The following is a 24,971-nucleotide window of genomic DNA, read 5'->3' as shown; positions in this document are numbered from 1 at the left end:
CACGCAGCGTGGCCGGGGAGCGCGGGAAAACAGGGGTTGCTAAGCGACCTGGTTGCGATGCGGTGGCTGCGGGGCGGGGAAAGGGAGAGGCGACCTGGAAGCTCTATCATCTCCATCCGCTTCCGGGGCAGCCCCGGGCCTGGTCACTGCTGGCCGCAGGGGGCGGCCATCTTCCTGGAGAGTGGAACTGTGGGGCCCTCCTGCTGGCGGCGGCGGCGGCGGCTGCCACAGCGACTGAGCGGCGGAGGCTGGCAGGCGGGCACGGCTTCTACGTTTGGGCTGGGAACCGGAGGAGACACCTGTGGTCGCCGCCGCCGCCGCCACTCCCCCCATCTGCGGGAGGATGTTTTCCTTTTCTACCGTTCAGCCTCAGGTGAGGGGGCCCGTTGCGGTGCGCAGTTCGCCGTCCTCAGGGCCCTCTCTCCGCTGGGCTATGCTCGGGGGCTCGCTTCACGTACGGATAGAGACAGCGGGGCTGGGCGGAGGCACTCGGGAGACCCGGAGATTGCGGGCCTCGGCTGAAGGAGCCGAGATCCGGCTGCCACGTTTCTGGAGCTTTGGAGAGCGCCGACGGGGCGTGAGCGAACGAGGTGTGGGGGGACATCGCGGGGGACTGCCGGCTCGGCGGAACCGAGTGTCATAGCGGGGAGAGGAGCGGGTGGGGCTACAGCGGCTTAGGATCCTTACCTAGGAAAAATAGGTAAATGGAGGCGAGAAGAAGGTACAGTGAAAGGTTGTAAAATCTGAAATGAAGAAGTAACCTAGAGATGGCGCTTTTTAGTATTTGTTTTTATAGTAGAAAACAAGCGAGGGGAGTGTTATTACAGCTAAAGTTAAACTGTGCTGTTAATTGTCACGGGTGGTTGTGGAAACCAAAAATAAATTACTTAAAAGTTACAAGAGTTAGCGGAGGAAAAGCCCCTCAATCATTTGTTGTATAGAACAAGCTGGATGCAATCGGGAAGGTATCTTTTACTAGGTAGTGAGTTGGATGGGACTAGTGGGTTTTACGGACTTTGATCTGAACCAGAGGTCTTTATGTTTTCCGTTAGGGCGATTAGTATGTGATAGTCTTATTCCACAGATTTGATTGTTCTTTCCAGATGTGGAGAATGTGTTAATTGCTTTTGTTAGTGCAGTGAAATGAGAGAATTTGTAATGATATTTTTAGGAATGTGTCATTCCACCTTTTCATAGTGGGAAATGCAGGAGGAATGCTTGGTTAGTGGTTGGGATGCTGGCTTTGACCTCTGGAGGCTTTATGGTTTTACCACAAACTCTGAGAGTTGTAATTATAACTTTGGACAATTAATTCTGAGGTAGTTTTCATGTCTCGCAGCATTGTTTCTCTTGGTCTGCCTAGTCAACACAGAGATGGAAGTTCTTGCGGAAGGACATTTATAGGCAGAGGCTTAATCAGGTATTGCAATCTGGTATTGTTCTGGCAGCCAGAGTTGCACCCCAACTCTTTTCCCTAGTGATGTGTAATGAGACTGAGGCATTTTGGAAGTGTTGGGATTATTTGTACCATATAGTCACAATAGACATAGTCATGTGCTAGAGAGGGAGCCCTGATAAGTGGTGCATGTGGGTTTCTGTAGTGATTCATGAGGTGGTGTCATTGAGCTGAGTGCTGCTGAACTACAGAATTTACTGTGATATGTACGTATGCTTTGTATAGGTTAGTTTGATACCTAAAGTTAAGGTATCTAAAGTACTAAAGTTAAGCTAAAGTGGGATCCCAAGGAAGAAAACATAAAGAAAACTTTTGGAAATAACTTGTATAATGCAGTAAAAAAATATAGATGTTTCAAGTTATAGAAGTATTACTTCATAGATGAAAATAGGTATTGTTTGGAAATAATACAAAAGTCAGTAGTACTTAAGAATGGTGATCTTTGAATTAGTAAGATGTTGCTAAATCCTTATGATTCAGTGCTGTTCAAAAGCAGCCACTGAGCTTTCTGTTCAAGTTGGTTCAAGGGGAACCAGCTTAATGAGATCTGTTGCTTGGATATCTGTCCAGGGGTAATCTAGAATTTACTATAAAATATCATATTAAAGTCAGAAATTAAGGCCTACCACTAAATAGTGCACCTCTTTTACCATTTGTTTTCTGTTTATGTTGTTTAAAGAACATGTCTTCTGTGGCTGTGTTATGAAGTCTCATCAGAATGATGATCTTAGTTTTGTGTTGGTGTACACCAAGACAGGCTCAGGATTATTTTAAGTGAACATTTCTTCGAAAGAAGGGAAAGTTCCTGAATGACAGTAACTATAAACAGGTTTGAAACATTTCAAGAGATGGTGTCAACTTACAGGCTTTTCAGCACAGAAGTAATTTGCTACTGTTTTTCCTCTCTTTTTCTCCCCATATTGCTTGTGTTTCTTTTTTTGTGTTTTTTATTGGTATGTGGGGGAAAAAACACCGATCTGGAATGTAAGTTAATTGACTGTGGTGGAGATATGGTGACTACGAGGGAAAAATACTCAGTTTCACAAGGTTTTGTATTTTATTTCCATGAAATGATTGTGAAGTTTGTAGTATTTGTCAAAAGATAGCAACAATCCTTATTGTTCTGTCATCTGGTTGCAACAGCACATATCTAACATAGCAAATAAGTGATACATTAAAAAGAAAGAAAAAAAACATTGAAAAAAAAATTCTGAAGGAAGTGTAGTAGCAATTTTGTTTCCCTGCTGTTTCAGCTGAGAACCATCTGTAAGAAGTTGTCTATTATTTTTTGGTACCTAAGCATTGTCTTAAGTGCAAATTGAGGGCAGTCTTCGTATCTCCTAAATGTCAATGATCTGTACCTACTTCTGTATTTGCAAATCTAGTGATTATTTTCTTTAAACCATGCTTATGTTTGAAAACCAGGAAATGTAGCCTTTTTTTTTTCTCTTCCAAGCTTTGTGATCTAATTTGTCAGGCATACTTTAATTTTCTTTTTCCTTTAAATAGAGGTATCAGCCAACACTGTGGTGTTGAGGCTAAATTCATGTGGTTTATTATGAAGTCCTCAAAAGGCAGTGTACAAGATATGCAATTATAAGACAGGGTTTGGAATAGAGATATGCTTAAATAGTTTAAACAAGCTTAAATCAGTATCTGATTTTTTTTTTTTCCAGGCTACAGTTCCTCTGAGTCACCTTATCAATGCCTTTCATTCACCAAAAAGCTCCACTACTACTGCCAGCACAGCATCCGTACAGCCTGTCCAGAGGGACGCCTCCCCAGAGCATGATCCTCAGAAGAGTGAGGTACTAAAAACCTTTGGAAAAAATGGTGGTTTGCTTTTAGCTGAATTAAATCTGAACAATATCAGTTTAAGTGAATTTAATCTTTGACTTGTTTTATAAAATAATGTGCCTAAACAGAACAGAATGTTAACACACAGAATGTAATTTTTTGACAGAACCTCAGTCAGTTGGTGCTTTGGCAGAAAGGATTCTATGAAAATACAGTGTTAACACATAGAATGTAACTTTTTGACAGAATCTGTCAGTCGGTGCTTTGGTGGTAAGGATTCTATGAAAATACAGTATTCATTCATTAATAAGAAAAAGGCTAGTACTTGTCTAGTAATTTGCAAGTGAGGAGGGGATTTATTTTCACTTTCAACTTAATTGTTACTTTAAAGCAAGAAACATACCTTTTCTGTTAATAAACTCCTTATTGTCTTTTCACACTCAGAGTTCCACAAAAGTTTGTTTCATTATTGCTTATGAGAAAACAGACTGTAACTTAAAATATGTTGAGGGTTTTTAAATAGCATATTTGCATGTTTTCTTATTTTTCTATTAAAATATTCATTATCATTAGGTATCTTTTGTTCTTCACATTGACAATCAAAATACAGAAAGTGCAAAGTAGTATCAGGTCTTGCCACTTTTCTTTAAACTAATTTCTTACAACAAGTTTTATAACTAAGAAAATGTTTGTGAGGAAAAACATGGAATCTCTCACTAACTGCAGAACTTTGAAAATCAGCATGGGTTGTACTAATCATCTCTGAGTTGTGACTCCATTGTTGGGTTGGTTTGGGATTTTTGGTGCTTCTGGTGATAAAATTTTATTTCAGCGGGAGACCTGGATTATTGAATGAAACTGAAAGTGTGTTTCATTTATTCAGTTCTCTTGCTAAGTAGAAAGACAAATACAGAATCTGGCCTCCTTTAAATACAGAGAGTTTTTCACATTTAATATTTTCTCTCTAATTCATCATACACCTGTTTGCCTCCTCCTAGCATGATAAAAGTGTAACAATAATAATTTAAAAAAACCTCTTAATTATTTTTAAAGAAAGTTCCTAAAGCAAGTTGATTAGATTATAATAGACCTAAGCTTAAATAAAGGTTAAACTCAAATTTTAAATCAGCAAACACTGATGCAGTTATAATATTGAATGAAGTTGAACTATTAGAATGGCAGAAATCATTATCTGAGAATGTGAAGCCTCTCTGCTGTGAAGTTAAATCTGTATTTTGAAGTAGTAACCTCTTCTGAAGGGTCATAGAAAATGTTACATTTAAAAAATGTTTTTAATCTTCTTTGCCCCGCTTAGCATTTCAGTAATTTTCCAAGCAATTATTAAGCTGAAGTAGGAAGGCTTGATCTACTCCTTTAAACCATGTGTAAAAGTCAAATGATGTTTAAAAATGTATTCATACTTATTTTGAGTACAAGTGGACCAGAAGCAATCTACCCTAGCCTTTAAAACAGAATACTTTTGTTTACTTAAGAAATCCATTTGAAACTATAAACTTTGAATATGGTGGTATTCTGGATGCATCTAGGAATCTGTTCTAAAAGTGCTTCTACTGAGAGATGATTCAAGCATTTTTTATGTATGTCTTTTTATTGGAAATCTAGTTTCACCTTGAAAGTAGATCAACATAAAGCTTACATAAAAACAATTTAGGAAGAAAAAATCCCTAATGCTCTAACAATCAAAAAACAAATCTCTGTGCAAATACATTTAGAATAGAGTATTTGTCAGTTAAGAAAATGTTACTGTAGAAGCAGTATTGAGAGGCTAATAGATATATTAAAGGATCCAAACCAATACTTATTTTTAAAACATACTCTCCTATTAAAAGATTTTTTCCTATCTGTAAAATACAAGATTTAAATTACTTGGGTCAAGATTACTTCTTTAGTAACTCAAGTGTATGTGCCTTACCTCCTCGTTTTTTTCCTATTTTCTTTGCTTTGTAGGATACCACAGATCCAAGTACTTACCCTTTTCCCTATAGAAACTTTGGCCTTTCATTGTGTGTCTAACCAGCTCATGGCTTTTTAAGATTTTAACTGTGGGTATAGTTTCTAAATATCCAGTCTTTGTGCTGCTGCTGAATCTGTGCTATCTGCAAAAAGACTAGCCAAAAAAAAAAAAAAAGGTTGGGGGGATTTTGCTGTTTGCTCACTTGGATGAAATACAATGGGTGGCTATTGCTGTACATCTTTCCCTCTTGCACTCTCCATTTGTTCTGTCCTAAAGAGTAGAAAGAGTTGGAAAACTTCATTTTTTTTCTCTGCCTGCTTCAATCAGGGAGGAGGAAGGTGTTAAAAAGACTGAATTGGGAAGAAAATATGCTTGTCATAAATGTACTGTGACAATGAAAATATCAATATGTGCAAATGGAAGAGTTATTTTGCACTGACAGTAGCAAATACTCTTTCTTCAATCATGTCCTTTCATTCATTTAAAAATTTTTTCTTTCAGTCTGAACTGTGAAATATAGATGCTGTATTAAGCCAAAAAGTGAACTCATTCTTAATTTTTTTTTCCCCATAGGCAATCTTAAGTAAATTTGAACATTTATTTCTATTTTGCAGTCTGTACTTAATTTAAGAGACCTGGGATTATCTGATTTGAAAGCTAACCAGTTCAAAGAACTGGTGAACAGGTTGCTTCCTGGCTACTATGCAGAAAACAAAGTCTCTTCACAGTGGCATACATCGTACATCTCTGCTGAGTCCTTCTTTGAAAATAAGCACGGTATGTTTCAGAGTAAAGTGCTAGTGAGAATTGATAAGATTATGAAGGTGAACACAGTTACTCTTTAATCTCTTGTGCTGTAGATAACTCATAGTTTAAAAATCTTTAATAAAAAGAGTATTAATGTATTTTTGTATACAGGTTGTCTCTAGAGTGGTGCTTTTGAATCTTGGGAATTTCAGGAAATTCAATACAGATTTTGGAATTGTTTCTTCAAATTCAGATTTGAAGTTGGCTGCTATTAAACTTGTCTGAACTCAGCTGTAGTACAAGGGCGTTGTCTCTTAAACTGGTGAAAAAATTCATAGCTTAGGCTCATCATTGTTTCACCAAATAGAAGGAATTAGGTTTTGCTAATCTACTAATGTAACACAGTCATGAACATCTCCAGTTTAAGTTATTTCTTTTTCGATTGAAGCAACATTACATGAGGACATTAATTAGAAGGGAATTCAGAGTGGCAAACTGTTAACAGTCCATGTAGAGTATTTCGTTGCTGAAATAAACCAAGAGTGGTTCCTTACAGTTAAAGATGTTTTGTTGAGATTAGTCTAAAATACAGGAAGCAAGGCCATTGTAGATGCTCAAGAATGTGTTAGAAGAAGCAGCATATAGCTGACATTAGCGACACTGCCTGTACAGTATTGTAGTTGGGAGAAAGAGCATTAAGAATAGTATCTCAGGACTACTATTAGAGAAGTCTTAAATTTCATTGTGATGCAAGATACAAAAAAATTAGCCCAGAAGCAGTTTTCTGAATGTGAAGAAAAAAGTTGCAAATGCTTCAAAGCTTTGATAGATGAAGGTGGAAGCTCACCAGACTGGTAGTTTCATTCACAGTTGGAGAGGCGAGGTTATAGGTGAAAAACTGCCACAGGCAAGGGAGATGCTAAAGCTTCAAGCATGTGCTTTTTGTGTAGGTGACACTGCATGCTATGGACAACTGTTACTGTCATATGTGTATGTTGTGCATATACTTGTGCATAAACTGAGGAGAGTATTTCTATTTTTGAAATGTATGTGTTCTTAATTATGTTGTACTAGATTAGCCAATCTGCAGTATTGTGGAGGACTGTGGAATGTACAGCATTTTAGAATTAATAGGTAATCTTTTTTTCTCCTTCCCATAGTTCCTCAGTATTTTGCTTGTTAGCTTGCAAGTTGTTATTACAATCATATACCTTCAAAAAATTTAGTAAGAACTTTCAGCGTTCTTTTTTTGCTGTCCTTGATGTATCTTAACTGATGCAATAACTTTCTCAGAATATGTAAAATAAACGAAAAACCCCACCCTTTTTGTGATAACATTAGCTTCTGAATTACTATGGAAGAGAGCATATATAGGCTTGGCCTCAGTTTTTTCCCCTTCCTCCTCAGGTTTCTGATGTTTCTTAAATAATTCTTACTTTCTAGATGAGGATGAGTTCTTTGAACTTTTGGTAACTAAACAACTGGTCTTGCAGTCAGTAGTGTGCTTGAAATAGTATCTGCTGATAACTTTTTCACAGAGATGCTCTTTTATTTCTTCTTGTTTCTGTATTGTATGAGGACTGTATGGTTAAGTAGACTTAGTATAGTTTAAAATGTTTTCATACTTTATACGTAGTCTGTGTGAAAATGCCTGTGAGGAATCTATTCTTTAAAGCTGGAAAACTGAATGGTTGGTTGAATGCTGGTACTTCAGCTTCATGAAAGTCTTTGGATTCCTGTCCGGTCTAGATAATTTTATTCAGCTCTGTACAGATGTGCAGAGTTTTACCTCCTAGATACAGCTTCAGATTCAAGATTCTAGGAAACAATGTTTTTTGGAAGTTCTAATTAGAAAAAGTTCTGGTATATTGCAAAGTGCCTGACATAGGTTAATGCAAGAAGCTAACTATCTGTGTACTGGTAATTGTTAATTTGTTTAATTACAGATGCCTGAAGGACCGTAGTAAAATAGAATTAATATTAAAGAAAGAAAAAACAAACTATGCGAGATGTAGTGTTTAGCTGCCATTTAATATAGAGTATATTTACACTTTGCTGTATCTTTTTGCAGGTTTCGTGGATGTTTTCAGTGCTTTACGCTCGTCTTGTTTGTATAGACAGCATCCTAATCCCCTCCAAAACTTCTGTTCAGATGTTCGGTGTTGGCCAGGTATGAAACAATAAGCAATGCCGGTTTTAATCTCTGTAGTATCTTTTTATCCTGGGAAAATATTTTACCTTTGTCTTAGAGGTGTCACTCAAGAAATACCAGTAAACTTCCAGGAGGAACTTTATACTGATTTCAACACTTTAAATCATGAAGTGATTTTTGCATTTGAGTAGTATGTTTCCAGAAATAAGTTAGTAAACATGGTGTAACTATAGAATCTAGTTCGAAGATGTCAGTATTTGTGGATTGTATTCTTAAAAGACGATATATGAACTGACGACTATTGAATCTGTAAATATGTTGGATCTAGTATTCATCCAGATGAACTTTTTAAGGTGTTTGGTGACTGGTTTAAAACTACTCCTGGATGTATGATGGGTAACAACAGGGCTGCATTACCAAGAAAATAAATCAGGAGCTCAGTGAGTTCAAGTATTCTCATCTATTCAGTTCTTTTGATGATACATCTGGATACTGTGTCTGGTTTTGTGTCCCATGGTTAAGAGAGAGATGCTGACAAAATGGAGATAGCCCAGTGATGGGCCACAAGGAAGGGTGCAGATTTTGGAGCATTTAATATACAGGGGAAGCTGAAGGATCTGAGATTTTAAAGTTAGCAGAAGAGAAGGCAAGGAGTGACCTACAGATTGCCGTTTGCGATTCTCTTTACTTTCTGCTGTGGATATGTTGGGAAGATGATGTTCAGTTCAATCACAGTAGTCGTTGTCATACAATAGTTTCTGAAATTTCTTAGGCTTTTTTTGTAGTGGAGTAATGGATACTTTTAAACTTTTTTGTTCGTTTTTACTACTTTAAGTTTACATACAATCACGGAACTTTAAGACTTTGAGATCAAGAGCAAGACGTCTGCAGTCAACATCTGAACAATTCACAGAAACAAAAAGTTCACTTTCTTCACTTTTGAAGGTAAATATGAGTAACATTATGAAGTTGGTTTTGGCTTATTCAGACCACCTCTTTCTTTTGAATGAACCTTCACAATTTACCAAGGGTGTTTTGTTTTGCTCGTGTGAAAAAGTTTCTTCATTCTAAAGCTTGAGCTAATGACAACATATGTTTTTTCTTACTAATACACAGATTTGCTTCATATATCATCAATATAAAGATTATTTGAATTCTTTAGAAGAGTTGTTTGAGTATAAAAATGGTTTTAAAATCTAGAAATAAAATTCTTTGTATTCTGTTTTGGTGGCTTTATTAAAAATAGCTTGGAGTCAAATGAAGTATTTGTTTAAACAGAAATACAGCTAGTTTAACATACAAGAATATATATTTTTTTCAAGCAGTTCAGCATGTGATCGATGTTTTAAGAATAGATATACTTGTGGCTAGTATATTTTTAAGATACAAAAATTTTAAACTTGTTAATTTTATGAATTACAAACTCATATACATACTTTTAATTCAGTAGATAGCTGTCCAGGCTTGGGATAAGAAAGCACTTAACAAAACCAAGTTAACCTGGGTACTCTTTGCTTCTAATTGGTGTACGGAAGTCAGGCTAGTTAAAGTATTTGATCTTATTGTGTATAAATTAGCTTTGAACTCTCCCCTTCTAGGCATATGTGGTTTATTTGATCTGTGGACTAGGTATACCGTGGGTGAAGATAAACCAGAGCTAACTCCATGCAGTGCTGCTCTTAAATTTGGTAGGGTGTATGAGATGTATTTGATCAAGCTCTATCAAAACTATACTTACAAAGATATTTCATGTTTGGAAATAGTTTAAATTGATTTCATGAAGCAAAAAGCTTAAGCTAATAACTCCCACTGAATCCAATGTATAAAACTAGGTGTGTACAAATCTGCCTTAGGCTGTGTTTTCTGTTTGGCACTGGGGTCCAGGAGAGCTCTAAACCTGACCTGTCAGCAAAAATTGGGGTCCCCCTGCTGGAGCCATTGTGATTCCACACTCAAGCTACTGCCCTGTGTCATGTAACTAACCTAGAGCACCTGAATTATATGCTTTTTAAAAATTTTTTTCCCCCTCATGCATGCTAGCCAGGTAGTAAGTTAATTGTGTATCAAAACTTAGTGTATACTAACACAGCTGTGGAAAATATTTTAGGGCTTTATCCTGAGAAAGCGAAGAATTGATGTTGAAAACTTAGATACACTAATGAAAACAAAAAACATCCCAGAGGCACACCAGGATGCTTTTAAAACTGGTTTTGCAGAAGGCTTTTTGAAAGCACAGGTATTCCTGCAAAAAACACTTGGTAAGTTGTTTTAGTTCACGTATCTTGTCTTTGCATTCAGAAAGTAGTTTATTTCAGCCCATACTAAAACAATTTTGTTTTCTTTTACAGATTCCTTAAGAAGATCCCGTTTACTTTCTTTCTTTCTCTTTGTTCTTTGTTTTTATCTTGCTATATATTCATCATTTTTACCTGGGAAAGGTTCCTTTTCTGATGCTGGTTAGTTAACTTTTTTTTCCTTGCAATTTTTCACTTATGTTGTTTATTCCAGCAGGTTTAGCGCAAATTAAATGTGTTTTGACATTATGATTCTTCTAGAATAACATTTCAGTGTAGTAATGAAAGAGAAGAGTTTTTTACTGCTTTTTGGTTACAGCTTTTCAGACAGTAGTGTGACAGAATGTTTATGGAGACAAAAAAGTTGCCTGTTAGTATGATTACTTTAATTCTTTTGGTGAAATAATTATGTGGAACCAAGCAGAGAAGCAGTCAAACTGTTCACTAGTTGTATATTTGTCTTTGAATTTAGATGATGTGTTATCTAGGCCAGCAGTAGGCAAAATGGTTTGATTTTTATTTGTAATCACAGCCTAGTTTATAGTGACTAGCTACTTGCACGGCCAAATTGTCGTCTTGAGAAATCAACCTCATGCAAAGTTATCACTTGGGTCTCAAGACAGTTAGGGTATATGCAGAAACACTGAGGGAGAATTTCTGGCTTTGTGTACATGCTTTTGGGTGCAGGGCTTTCTGTACTACAAATGACTAAAAAGCACTTATATCATTGAATTTATTGCAGATATGTTAAAGATTTTTTTTAAATAAATCTTATCCTTGCTGGACACTTGTAAATGGAAACATGCCCTTCTAAAAGCGCAGGTGTAAAGTTAGTGGCTTAATGGTATGCATTCAAGTGCAAAGTTCAGTCTTGGAATGAAATGACTTCATGTGTAAATTTGTTGTTTATCATCTGCTGTCTGCTATTAGTACGCTTTCGAACATCGAGTATCTTTGATGCAGCAGTTGATCCAATCCAGTTGAAAAATGTCACCTTCGAACATGTAAAAGGGGTAAGTTCAAAACTAAAGTGTGTGTGAGTTCTTGCTTAACTAGTCATTGTGAGCCTGAAGGATGGCTTGCTCCAAGAAATTTCTTTGTATGAACTGAAGCCTTATATGTACTGGCCACTCCAAGATGAAGGAGGGTTTTAACCATGCTTGTTCTGTTTTATATCTTTGTGGCATTTAATACCTTATAGAAGGTGCGCTCTTGACTTGTTGAGTCACATCTTTAAAGGCTAGGATAGCAAAAGGCAGGCCATAAGTATCCATGTTAATCTGTTTTTTACAGAAATTGACCAATACAAGAAGATGGTAATTCCATTTGATCATTTCTCCCTTAGTACCATCACTTTTTGGATATCTGGTATTAGGACAGGAGATACAGAGATTCCCAGAAAGTGGGCATTGCTGATGGGATAGCTTTATTTTTTTCTATTCAATTGTTTTTTGGCTTTTATGACAAAATGAGGGCCTACCCCTCTGCTTCCCCTTGGACAAATAGAATTAATCTAATTTTATCTAATTAGACTAATACCTTGATGTAGAAGTTTTGATTCTTTATTTATCTTGTTGGTCAGATCTGGTCTTGAACTGTCTGCTTATTCCTTCAGTATCACTAACTTTAGGGTTTACTGAGTCCCATGAACAATTCTACTATATAGATTGAATTAAACTCATGGACACTCGGTATCCATGTGAATTCTGTGGTACACTTTTATCTCCTCTTTCTGTTGTGTATTTTTGATCAATACAGAATTAGAGACTTAGTCTCTAACACAAAACTCACCTACAAAAAAGTTGCGGTATTTTATAAATGCTTATTTATATTTTATGGCATGTTTTTAATGTGTAGGTCGAAGAAGCTAAACAGGAATTGCAAGAAGTTGTGGAATTCCTGAAAAACCCACATAAATTTACTGTACTAGGAGGTAAACTTCCAAAAGGTAGGAATCATTGCTCAGCAGAAGTGAAAATCATATGTACCTGTGGTTATCTTTGTAGCTTTGTTCTATACTGAATGACTAATGTAGAGCCTAGCTTGTGAATATTTTTTCCTTTAGTTAGGGAGTCAAAAAAGTATATAACCAAAATGGGCCTAAATACTACTGTTGTATTTAGTTTGTATCTGGGAAAAATAGAGAAATAATGTTAGACATAGGTAGTGGATTTCCTTGTTTGTTTAAAATACTTGAGGAACAAATGAATCTTTAAAGAGAGTTGTGAAAGCTTCTTTATTAAAGGATACCATTAAACTGAGGTACTTGGGAGTGGGGATTAAGGTATTTATGTTGCACGCTTCCTGTCTTACCTTCAGTTCCCCATATGTAAAAATTAGTCATTACTGCCTACCCCCACAGAAGATTTGAGGTATCTGAGATATTCAGATAGAAGAAGCAAAGAGGCCTGGATACATCTTACATTTGGTAGAAATTCAATAACATTGGGTGTAATAAGCTATGTTAGTGCAAAGCAGCGGACTGTAGGTTCCAGGCAAAAACACTTTCAAATATCAATTGTTAGCTGCCTTATTTACAGGGTTAAGAATCAATATTTCTTTGAAGTTCCAAGTAAACCTTTTAGAGATGATGTATTTGAACTATGAAAATTCTTTTACTTTGTCACTGAGCATAACATAGTATTAAAAAAATATGTACTGATAAAGTTATGTATAATTGTTGTTAATGACTTTTTGAGTAGAACTTTATGTATCTCAGAGGTTTTTAGGTCTGTTTTCCCAGCCACGCCCCCCCCCCCCCCCCCCCCATCTATAAGGATATCTTTTTTAAAGTTAATAGCTTCCTGTCACCAAATCTTTAATTCTGTTGTATCTTTTCTCATCTGAGAAAGATATGTAACATAAGTTAGTCTTGAAAACTTACCCAAGATAATGCAAAAATGTCCCCAAAAGAACCTGTAGTATGCAAATGATTGTTGGGGTTAGACAAAACTTACTGTGCATTCTTTAGTTATTACACTAATATATAGTAGTTCTTTATCCTGAAAGGTGGGAGTTTTTATGTAACTGAACTCTTAAAAGGCCTTTATTTCTTCTGTACGGTTTTCAGCACCTTTACTGCTTGCTAACTGCTTTAGACAGTTCAGAAACAAATGTTTTCATTTAAAGGGATGATTGAACTTGATCATAGTAGGAGGCCAAGTGAATCTGAAATACATAATCCTGATCAGTCTGTTTCCTGTTAATGCTCTACACTGTTTAAAGTCAATTACTTGGAATGATTTAATTTAAAAAAAAAAGTTCCACTTTCAGAAATGGCTAGGACAGTGTCAGTTTGAAGAAGACACTGTTAGGGATTCAGCTGCTAAAACTCAGCAGTAATTTTGTAGAATGCTTCAGGCTTCTGTTTCTATTTGATAGTCTTACAAGTTTTTGTTGTTATGTAAATATGGATCAGAGCATATCTAGATCTGTTACAGGAAGCTGCTTCAGACTGCAAGTAATGAGCAGGATCTGAAATGGGATGCTAACAGTTTTTTTTGAAGCCAAGTGTAAATTATTTCTTCTAATGCATGGAAGAAACAGTACCTGTGTAATAAGACTGTGTGTTTGGTGGTTTTTTTCTTGTTTGTGTTTTTAGGCATTCTGTTAGTTGGACCACCTGGTACTGGTAAAACTCTTCTTGCACGGGCTGTAGCTGGTGAAGCTGATGTTCCATTTTATTATGCATCGGGATCAGAGTTCGATGAGATGTTTGTTGGTGTAGGAGCTAGTCGCATCCGAAGCCTATTCAGTAAGTTAAATATTTGTGGTTTTGAAATCGTTTCACATGTGAGATTAAGTATTCAGCATTGTTTACAAGGTTTGATTAATTACAGTTGTGGTTACTGGTAACTGGTATTGTATGAGGCTGATAAATAAAACTTCATTTGTGTAGCTAAATCTCAGAATTCTGTGAGCATCAAGTAACTGTAGAATCTTGCTAGTTGTCAGATGAAACTATAGCAAAAATTGTAACTGATTTTACAACACTCCCAGAGAGAATGAAAGTAATTAAATTAGAAATGTAATGTCCTATAAACTAAATAGAATATTTTAAATTGTAATTTACATAGTCATACATAAATTTTTGTAAATTTGACTTAAGCTGTAAATTTAAGATAAAAAATGCTGTTAACTTTCTCAATTACTTCCCTCATACTTTTTTTTTTTGGTAAATCTGAATTAGAACTTTACGGCATCACAGTATAGCACTAAACTGAGACTTCATTTCTCACACCCATCAACAGGCCCGGAACAAAGGGCATTATAATGAAACTTTTAAAATTAATGTTCAGATTGATAACTTTCACAGAATAGGCTTTCTGTGTCAAGTGTGCAAATAATTATCGGGGGGGGGGGGAATCCAACTTCTCTTAAATGGAAGAATGATAGTGTCAGGCATATACAATGTGGTAGAAAGTAGTTTGCATTTGTAGAAGAAATGTGACTTGCTTCACATGGAAAGAATGCAGAATGTAACTTGTGTTGTGCCTTAAAATGTACGTTTCTCTCCGTTGACAGAAGTTTAGATGACTGACTTGTACATTAATATCAATGTCACAGATACGTCTAGCTGGGTGAGATGAGTTGCGTGCTGGTATGCATGTACCCGTTCATGGTCTTGAAGTTTATTGTTACATTTTTATATTGTGTATTTGTTACGACCTGGACTGGGAGCCCAGGGAGTCATAAAGGTTTCATGATCCCCTTGTGTTAAATTAAGGTGAAACGACACCAAACAACCAGTTAAAAAGTTTTACTTGTGGTAGAAGTAACTTAAACTTGGAAAAGGATAGTAAGCGATGTGGCCTCTTATTGATAAATCTATCAGAAAGGAAAGAAAAGAAAAGGAAGGGAGAGAAAGAGAGTCAAGGAATCTGGATCACTACCCCAGGTTCCAGCGTTGTCTTGGGTCCAGTAATCTTGGGTGGTGGATGCACACCCAGCAACCAGTCCAGTTTTCTGTCACCTTTTAAGTTCATCTTATCAGCTGATTTGCATACTAGATGAGGAGAGGTGGGTTTTCCATGAACTCCTTAGCATGAGAGACAGGAAAGGTGGAGCATAGGTTCTGTGCATGCATTGAGGGGGAATGGGGTTTAACCCTTTTGTCCAATTGAGTTGATTGCGATCTCCCCTTGCCACCTTTACCTTTCCCCCAGTTACTGGTTTTTCCTGACTTCATGCTTCTTGGGCAACCATCCAGTATTTGGCTCCTTCTGGGGCAGATGTTCCCCTCTTACCAGACTTTTAGCTCTTCTTCAGGGGTTTAGTCACTAGCAAGGCCTGCATGATTTATACAAAGTATCAGGCTTACACAATAGAGCCAATGGTTAGCGGTCCTCATTGGAAGATCAGTGCAGCAAACAGTTCAGCGAATGTTTGAGGCATTAAATCCTTCAGTTCCTCACAGTATTTAATACCTGTAAACTTGAAGGTGAGGTCTTCACTGTTAAATAACAAGCAGGCTCTATTAAAATAAGTTAGTGTTTAGACCCATCACACTTCATACTATTTTTGTTTAATAGGTCAGTGTTCTCTACCCAAGCCAATGAAATAAACTGTTGTAAGGAGTTGATACAAAATGCAACGAATTTCTTAATCTATTTTACTGGTAACTTCTTGTAGCAGGATAAGCATAAGCTGATGTGGAGATAAAGAACGTTGCTTTTCTTTGTATCGCTTCATTTCAAAAATATATTTCTTTTTAGGCTAAAAGCAAGACAGTTCTGGTGATGTCTAATAAAACACTTTACAATCCAAGAGTAATAGAAATAATAGAATCCTAAATTATGTGATACACTGTGTTCCTTTGTGTGGTTGAATTGTCCTTCTGCTATTTTTGTTTTGTCAGGGGAAGCAAAAGCAAATGCACCATGTGTTATATTTATTGATGAGTTGGACTCTGTTGGTGGGAAGAGAATTGAATCTCCAATGCATCCCTATTCAAGACAGACCATTAATCAACTTCTTGCTGAAATGGATGGGTAAATATACAGATTCTGAGGGCCCAGAAGGTGCTTGACTGGCTGGTATTTTGAATATTCGGGTGAATTTTTCTTCCTTGATGGCATTGATGTTTTTCATATTTTTTTTTGTAATGCTTCTAAGTACTGCTAACAGTAGCATTAATGGCCTTACTGTAAAGAGTATAGAAGCTTCTGAGTTGAAGTAGCACAATAGCTGTAATTATTGTAAATATTTTCTCAATTTTTTTAGGCTGGCTATATATCTAAAGGCAGAAGTTAAACTCTCAGATCAGGACATGTTTTTAACAAGTTGCTGGGTTAAATGTGGTTATTCTTGGATCACATGTTGTGGTTTGATAGCACACTTTTGACTGGCCAGTTGAGGCCATCCAAAATGAGAAGCAGAAGTAGTTATTGACCCAAAAAAAAGTGTAAATTCTCTCTCCAAAAAAAAAAAAATCTCACCCTTTTTTTCCATACAGCTTTAAACCTAATGAAGGTGTTGTTATTATTGGTGCAACAAACTTCCCTGAAGCGTTAGATAAGTGAGTATAATGTATTGATCATTTTTACAAAGCATGTATTAAAAAACAAAAAAAAACCCACCCAAAACCCTCTGCAACAACAAAGTTGCTTGTGATAATCTTCAAGTATTACAGTGTTATAGCTGGGGTTTTTCCCCTTTTAAAAAGGATGTATATTGACCAGTTTTTGGCATTTAAAAGGTTGTTGAGTTAAATATGGAGAAACAAGTAACATGTATCTGAGTATCTAAACCTTCTGGAAGTTTTTCTACTTAAATTGACCAGCTGCATTCCTTGTTTGCAATGCAGAATTTTCAAATGCCAAAAAAAATGTAAAATGGGTTGATAATAAACATCTTTCACCTGTCTTTTTACAAACATTAGAAAAAATGTATTCTTTGCATCTGTGCACCAGACATAGTCTATGTAGATGTCTTTAGAAATATCAGATGGATTTTGGTTCCTTATATATGTTAACAACAGTTTACTACAGCATTTTTAAATCAGTGTATTAAATTGTCTTTTCCTTAGTGCTTTAATACGTCCTGGTCGCTTTGATATGCAAGTTACTGTTCCCAAGCCTGATGTAAGAGGTCGTACTGAAATTCTGAAGTGGTACCTTAATAAAATAAAGTATGATCCATGTAAGTATATACTTTACTGTAATATCTTTTTATGTAGCAGTTCTTATACTGGATCAGCCCACTCATATATTAGTCCTTTATTCCATCAGCAATTGTGGCTTTACCATGTGTCTCAGTAAAGAACACAAAAATTGTCTAGTATGTAGTGTTACGACGGTCTTCTGAGGCAGTGTTTCTTTCTAGTCCCCAGCAGTTCATAGTGTCATAAGAATTAGACTTCATTTCTTCTAAAGTTGAAATTTTTTTGTTTAATGCATTTTTTTAGTAGAACATGTATTTAGTAGAACTTGTATTTTGGTGTTTCTTGATATTTCTTCATGGTATGAGTTTTTTCAGGAGCAATATGGACCCTAATGACAAGTTTGTTTTTCCCAACAGCTGTTGATCCGGAAATAATTGCACGAGGCACGGTAGGATTTTCTGGAGCAGAGCTTGAGAATCTTGTAAATCAAGCTGCCTTAAAGGCAGCTGTTGATGGAAAAGATATGGTAACCATGAAAGAACTAGAATTCTCCAAGGACAAAATTCTAATGGGTAGGATTTTATACAAAAGACGTACATGTATGTTACAGTGCACAGGGGTTTTCTTGTGTGATTAAGACTTTTACAGAGAAAGAAGTTTTTATGCTGTTAGTTTTTTTGGTTTGTTGTTTTTTTTCTAAAAACAAGTCCTATGTTAGTTAATTCTGACTAGAATCTTTTGAGACTGGAGAGCAGTATGTAAAATCTAGTATGGAATACATTCTTTTTAAGACTTGATACTTTTTTTAAATCAAAAACTTTGCATGTTGTACTTCAGCCTAGAGGAAGACACAGGCTTGATTTCTTACCCTTCCACTACTTATTCCTAAAGGAAAGGAGAGAAGAAATGATCAGAAAGCTGGAATTTCTGTCTAACTAACTTGTCATGTGGTAACACTAAACTTAAGCATTTGAGACATATACACTAAAAATATGGTGCATACTTGGGAGAAGAAATTGGTTTTTCTCAGATACTCAGACTGTATTTTAAATCTATTCCTTTAAAAGTAACTTATCTGTAGATTGTATTGTGGTCCATTTTAGACATTAAAATACTGCTTGTAAACATTTTGCACTTAAGTGTTAGTTGATTTTGTTGGCATGCTGTTCCTCAGCTACTTTGTGCTCTGTTTGAGTATATGTAATGTGTGGATTGTGGTGGTTAGCTGTACAAAAAAGTTTTAATGTTCCTCTGTTTAAGGACCTGAACGTAGAAGTGTAGAAATTGATGAGAAAAACAAAACCATCACTGCTTACCATGAATCTGGACATGCTATCATTGCATATTATACTAAGGATGCAATGCCAATCAACAAGGCTACAATCATGACACGAGGAACAACACTTGGACATGTGAGTATTTCTAGAATTTTATGTTGCTTTAGTGGTGTTGAGGAATGTGGCAACAATGCTATTTGTAATTATGTTGATGCATATTGTAGTATATTGAAGTACTCAGTTATGAGTAGTCTCTTGGAAAAGTCACTGGTCATTTTTCTGTGTGATAGAAAGCTTTCTTTATTTTGAAATAAAATAGCATATGCTAGTATAATAGTTCACATATACAAGGAAAGAAATGTAAGTATGTTTGATTCTGCTGCAGTTAAAATAGCACACAATAGCAAAACTTTGAAGAATGTCTAAAGGACTGGAAAGTAGAAGCATTGCTCAACTGTACTTTTAACACAAACATCCTTTATTGAGTTGTTCTTTGTCCAGTGTGACTTTTTTTAAACCTAATTGGTTACCTACCTTGTTTCTAGTATAGTTATCCTTAAGTTTTTCTTAAGCATTTGAACAGAAAAAAATATTTCTATTGTGTCTGTTTCTGTTGAACTTTATCCAAGTTAATGTGTTCAGTTAAAAAAAACTATTGGCCTGAATCCTCCAGGCAAGTTGATCTGTGCTCAGTACAAGTGTAGGGAAACAGGAGAAATGGATAGAATAGCTCGCTCTGTTTCTTCTGGTGGTAGTTTCAAGTTGCTTAATTTTATGTGGTGCTCATGGCCTGTAGGAGACTACTTCAGCTGGTAGACTAAGCACCTCCAAGCAAACCTGATGAGTGCATAGACTAGGAGGAGGCCCAGAGCATCTGCTTTGGATATAAAGAAGAATATTTTTCAGATTGTTTTGGTATTTCTTCTGTTTATTGTTACCTGACCACAGTTCTGTCTCTTACAGGTATCTTTGCTCCCAGAAAATGACAGATGGAGCGAAACTAGATCCCAGTTGCTTGCACAGATGGATGTCTGTATGGGAGGAAGAGTAGCAGAAGAGCTCATATTTGGAAGTGATCACATCACAACAGGTCAGCTGATCGGTAGTTAAAAGAATTTTGGATCAAAGCCTGTGGACTAGCATGTTTAACTTGGGTTTCAACAACTAATTTAAATCTGTTTGCTATCTAGGTGCTTCCAGTGATTTTGACAATGCTACTAAAATTGCAAAACTGATGGTGACTAGATTTGGAATGAGCGAGAAGGTAGTATCATCAATCCTTAAATATTTATATGGTACAAAGAAATGCTCTGTTCTGTAACTAAATACCTATTTGGCTCTCGGTGATCACAGAGACTAAGCAGTTCTGGCAAAAAGGAAAGTAAGCCTTATCACTAGTCCTGCTATAGAGAACTCAACTAGAAAACCTGTATATTTGACAATTTAAAAATTAACTTACAAGATCTTTGCCTCAAAATTGCCTTGAAAGTTACTATGTCTGCAGAAAAAATTTATAATAAAACCAAACATTTTAGAATAAAGGGTAGTCTTGAGTTTCGGGGAGGGAGGACTGACAACATCGAGTTTTCTAGACTTCTAAAGAAATTTCTTTAGTCATCTTTACCCATCAAGTGTTAGTAGTCTAGGGATTTTGGTTTGTCTTTTAAATAAGAAAACACTTGATCAGGATCTGTACTGTGACCTATTGAAACAGAACTCTGCAGTGACTACATAATTGATGAATAGGCTTCTGGCTTTGCTTCTGTTGTGAGCACTTCAGCAAGCCTTTGATTAATGATTTTATTTGTTTGCATGTGGAAGCAATAGGTGATGAAGCTGTTAACAGTGTTTTATGTGTATTACTGCAACAGTGGCAAGATAAAGATATTTGTGTTGTTGTTTAGCTTGGTGTTATGACCTATACTGATACGGGGAAAGTTAGCCCTGAAACTCAGTCTGCAATTGAACAGGAAGTAAGAACACTTCTGCGGGTAAGATTCGCTCCCCCTCCACTCTGAAACATTTATTTTGAGATCAGTCGAGCGTCAGGCTACTTGATTATTCAGTTTAGTAATGTATACTCCTGAAAATACACAGGTGGATTCCCAAATATTTAGTGTAGCTGCAACTTTGAATCTTTGCACATCAAAACTTCTTGATGATTATCATGCACAAGTAGTGAGAAACAAGTCGTTGGTGGTGGGTTCTTTAATACAGTCTAACACTTCCAAACTACATTTGGTCAGGATTTGTTTTGCCTATTCAATTCATAGGAAAAAAATTTTGTTACTCCCATGTTTCGTAACTTGCAGCTAAATCACTTTGTATAGAATCACAGGAACGGCCATATCGGATCAGAGAGTTGCCTTCTCCAGTATCCTGTTCCTCACAGTGATCAGTATCAGATGCTCAGGGAAATTTGTAATGTTTGATAATCACAGAACTTGCAGATCACTGTTCTGATAATCTGAATTAGTTTGGTACAGGCAAGAGAAATATTTATGTTGTAACATTTAAACAAGTAACACTTTTGCTGTAGCTGTTTTTGAACTGACTTGGTCGTGTAAGAACTGTTTCTGTAGAACTAAAAGTTAAGTTGAAGCTGGTAATGCTGACAATGTGCATCTACTTGCAGCAACTGGTAACTTGTTGGGTAGCTTTCAGCTTTCTAAAAGTACATAATACTTTGAGAGTTTTATAAGCTTTTAAAAACTTTAGTCTTTGCAATCAATTCTATTTAATCAGCAGATTTTCAAATCTAGTAAGTCTTTTCTAAGTCATATGTAAAAATACTAAGGTTTGTCTCAGGATTTTATTTTTAGTCCTACTTCTGCAAAATGCAAAGGTGACATAAAGTTGGGTTGTGGTTTGTTTGGGTTTGGGGTTTCTTTTTATTAATTACGTCAGCTAGATTTTAAATCTCCATAAGACAGGAGCTGTGCTAGCTATGAAATATAAGGCACAACTTTAAATGTTTGTTTCAAGCTGTATTTATCTGGAAACAGTTTTTAAAGTGAAATCTTGCTGTTGTTTTTGTTCTAAAGTCTTAAAATCTCCTTCCAACTTTTTTTAATATTAGGACTCATACGAGCGAGCAAAGACCATCCTGAAGACTCATGCAAAAGAACACAAGAATTTAGCAGAAGCTCTATTGAAATATGAGACTCTGGATGCCAAAGAAATCCAAATTGTTCTAGAGGGAAAAAAACTAGAAGTAAGATGATAACTTCTGGGATGCAATAACTGATGATTTGAAGAATGTACATCTAGCAATGCAGTAGTCTTATGCAGCATAGCCTTTTTTCCCCTTCCTGATGTGTGTATGGCATTAGTGACACTTTAATATTATTCTGTCTCTTGTGAGCTTCTGTTACTCATCTGTTTGTTGTGTCTCATCAGAATAAGACACACAAAATAAAGTAAATTCCTCATCCTCTGCTCCCTATGCTCTTCCCACAAGAAGTATTCAGAAAGAGAAATCTCAGGGTTGAATGCAGCATTTTGGTTCAGTCAAATGTGTTGAAGCTGAGAAGAAAAACATGCCAGTATACTGGTGTGTTTGGGCATAGCTTCCTGGGTCATGCTGCTACATGTGTTTGAAGTGATACCCCACAGTATGTGCTATGGAATGTTGTATGGATAGTGACGGATTGATTTGTAAGACAGTAGTATGTAGTCTAACTAATGCTCGTACTCTGAGGCTAGAGATCACTTTTACAGAAGACTTCTTATTTAGAAATATAACAAAACACGTCCAGGAATGAAGCGGCGACACAGTGCATCTCTGTTAAAGGGAGTTGTGGGAGCCTCATGTTAGACAAAATCATTAGTGATTGTGTTTTCAGTGCTCTTGGGGTTAAAATGCACACATGTATGGCTGGGAGAGAAATTTTAGTGCAAAAACAACGGGCTAAACATGTCTAAGCCTCTTTGGACCATGTTTTGGTCAGAAGCATGGCAGGGATAAGAAATAACCTGTGACCTCTGATGTGCTGCTGACAAGATTATTACTTTTTTTTTTATTACTGCAGTAGATGGATAACAGTGCTTTGACAGTGCTTTTACACCGCTGGAGATTCTACAGAACTAGTTTCTACTAATGCTATGTACGAGTGTTTGATAATCCAACAGATAATTTTTTCAGAGAGGGGGCAGTATTGCTCAGTAAAGAGTAGTTCAGAAAATGTTTGAAGCATGTATTTGTTTCAAATAACATTCCCAGTTCTGTTCTACAGTAGAAGTAGGGAAATAAAACCTTTTCTTTCAACCCTTACAGAAACCTCTGGAAATTCTAAGAGAATAAGAATACTGGCATATAATTGCTAGCAATCACTTCCACTTGACTGGGAACTGCTTCTGTTTTCAAAAACTTTCTTATCTCATGGAACTGGTTTTTAGGAATAACGCATCTTGATCATAATCTTTCTGCACAATTAATTGTAAACTCTCGGGACTGTAAACTTCTGTTGCAGAGAGGGCCCTTTATTAGCATGTTAATGCTGAAGGCTGCCATACTTGGACATGAAAATAGTTGGGCTGGTGCCAATAAATGTGAATGGAAATTGGTAACTACACTTAAAACTAGAGGTAACATAGTATTTTAGAATTTTCTGAGTGTAATGCTTGATTATAACCTAGTTTTTTAGTAAGAGCACATGCATTTTTTTCTTTCAAACCCAGGATAACTTTCTATTTGCCTATTTTTGTCAGCTTACTATAGTGACATCCCAGTGCAGTGTGGGAGAACTCCCACATGTTATAAAACAGTATAGCAAATGTCTAGGCTGACTAGTTACAGTTGTACATGTATTTTAGGAATATGCCAACAGAAACAGAAATATACTGCATATTTGGCATCTGTTTTTTGAGTAATAAAGGTTAATTTTAATTATGCATATTGGTTTTCTTTTTATTCACTGTAAATTGCTATAAAATGTAATACCAAGTTCCCTACTATGTAAATTGAGGTGTATAAAACATTTAAACTTGTAAATAAATTTAAGATGATGGCAAAATTGCACTCTCTGTAATCAGATTTCTAGGGAATGTTCTCCCTGGAAATTTCAGTTGCTGCTTCAGTAGTGGGACTTGAATGGGAACTTTTCCAGCTAATGTGAATCTGCATTTAGAAACAAAAGCAAAAAAGCTTTTCACTTTTGCAGTCACTAAAATCTGTATTGAATGATCTGGTTTGTGGGGTAAGCCCTGGAGCATCTAGCTTGGCTTCTGTCATTCAAAAGCTTCTTGCTATATGCAGAGAAGAAAGTCTCAAAAAAGAAGAGGAAAAAAAAAAAGGTGCTATCTCATTGGATCGTGTAAGAAGGTTGTTAAGAGATTAGCCATCAGGTGTAAAAGGTATCTGCTTTCTGGCCAACTTAACAGCAGAGTTGTTACTGAAGAGTTCACTGTCTTACCTAGGTGGTTGGGTGCCTGCCGGTATCTGTGAAGTTTCAAAGAAACTTGTCTATTTAGGCACTGGGTTTGACCTCTGGTGTTCTTGGGTGCATCTAGGGGCTGAAATTCCTCCTCACATAATCACTGGACAGAGGTAGGAGATCACAAAGGCAGCTTCCGAACATCAGTCTGATGGTGAGAATAACCTCAGTTCCCTTCAAGTAGACAGGCTCGTCTTGTTGGAAACAGGGCAGAGCCCAGTACTTTGAATGGACCGTTTGCTTTTTAAATAGCCCTCAACTGGTCACAAGTACAGATACACATAAAATAAGCACTTCAAACTTGGGCATGATTCTGAATTTTCTGCATTCTCATGGCTGACTTATGCCAGAATTCTGCCGTCAAGCTTAATACAGAGAAAATGCAAACTTCCAGTGAAAGGTGTGGCTCTTTCTAACTGCCTCCTACTGTGTGATGACCTGAGTCAGCTGAAATGTCACAAGTGTTTTCTGAATCTTGATCCCTTGAACTGGCTGTGAAAATAGAGCAATCACGCCATTGGTAGTTGTCTGCTCTCTTGATCTGCTCGGAAACCTTTCCCAGAAGCAAGTAGCGATATTTTTGCTGGCAAAAACATGGCAAAAGAACAGGACAAGAAGCGAGAGTACTCACTTTAGGCCGCTCATTCTACTTCCCTCAGAAGTGTATTTCCATTCTCTTTTTTTTTCCAGAAGCATGACTCCCATTCCTTCTATCTAGTGTTTATTAAGATGCCTT

The 24,971-nt window shown here is 36.4% G+C and overlaps 1 protein-coding gene across 1 annotated transcript; it reads left to right on the top strand.

Annotated features, from left to right (window-relative positions):
* The first annotated feature begins 107 nt into the window (after positions 1-107).
* Positions 108-23,815, top strand: YME1L1 (YME1 like 1 ATPase). The gene is made up of 19 exons (XM_074833412.1): positions 108-373; positions 3,133-3,264; positions 5,843-6,005; positions 8,047-8,145; positions 8,963-9,072; positions 10,235-10,385; positions 10,476-10,583; positions 11,352-11,434; positions 12,279-12,369; positions 14,023-14,175; positions 16,279-16,411; positions 16,876-16,938; positions 17,449-17,561; positions 17,940-18,095; positions 18,784-18,935; positions 19,764-19,890; positions 19,991-20,064; positions 20,705-20,791; positions 21,880-23,815. Exons 1-19 carry the CDS (start codon positions 344-346, stop codon positions 22,021-22,023), a joined length of 2,169 nt encoding a protein of 722 aa, XP_074689513.1. The 5' UTR covers positions 108-343; the 3' UTR covers positions 22,024-23,815.
* The last annotated feature ends 1,156 nt before the right edge of the window (positions 23,816-24,971 follow it).

The sequence above is a fragment of the Strix aluco genome, chromosome 1, assembly GCF_031877795.1.
Source record: "Strix aluco isolate bStrAlu1 chromosome 1, bStrAlu1.hap1, whole genome shotgun sequence".
Classification (NCBI taxonomy): Eukaryota; Metazoa; Chordata; class Aves; order Strigiformes; family Strigidae; genus Strix; species Strix aluco.
The sequence above is the reverse complement of the archived record's forward strand: the minus strand, read 5'-3'. Positions and strand labels throughout refer to the sequence as shown.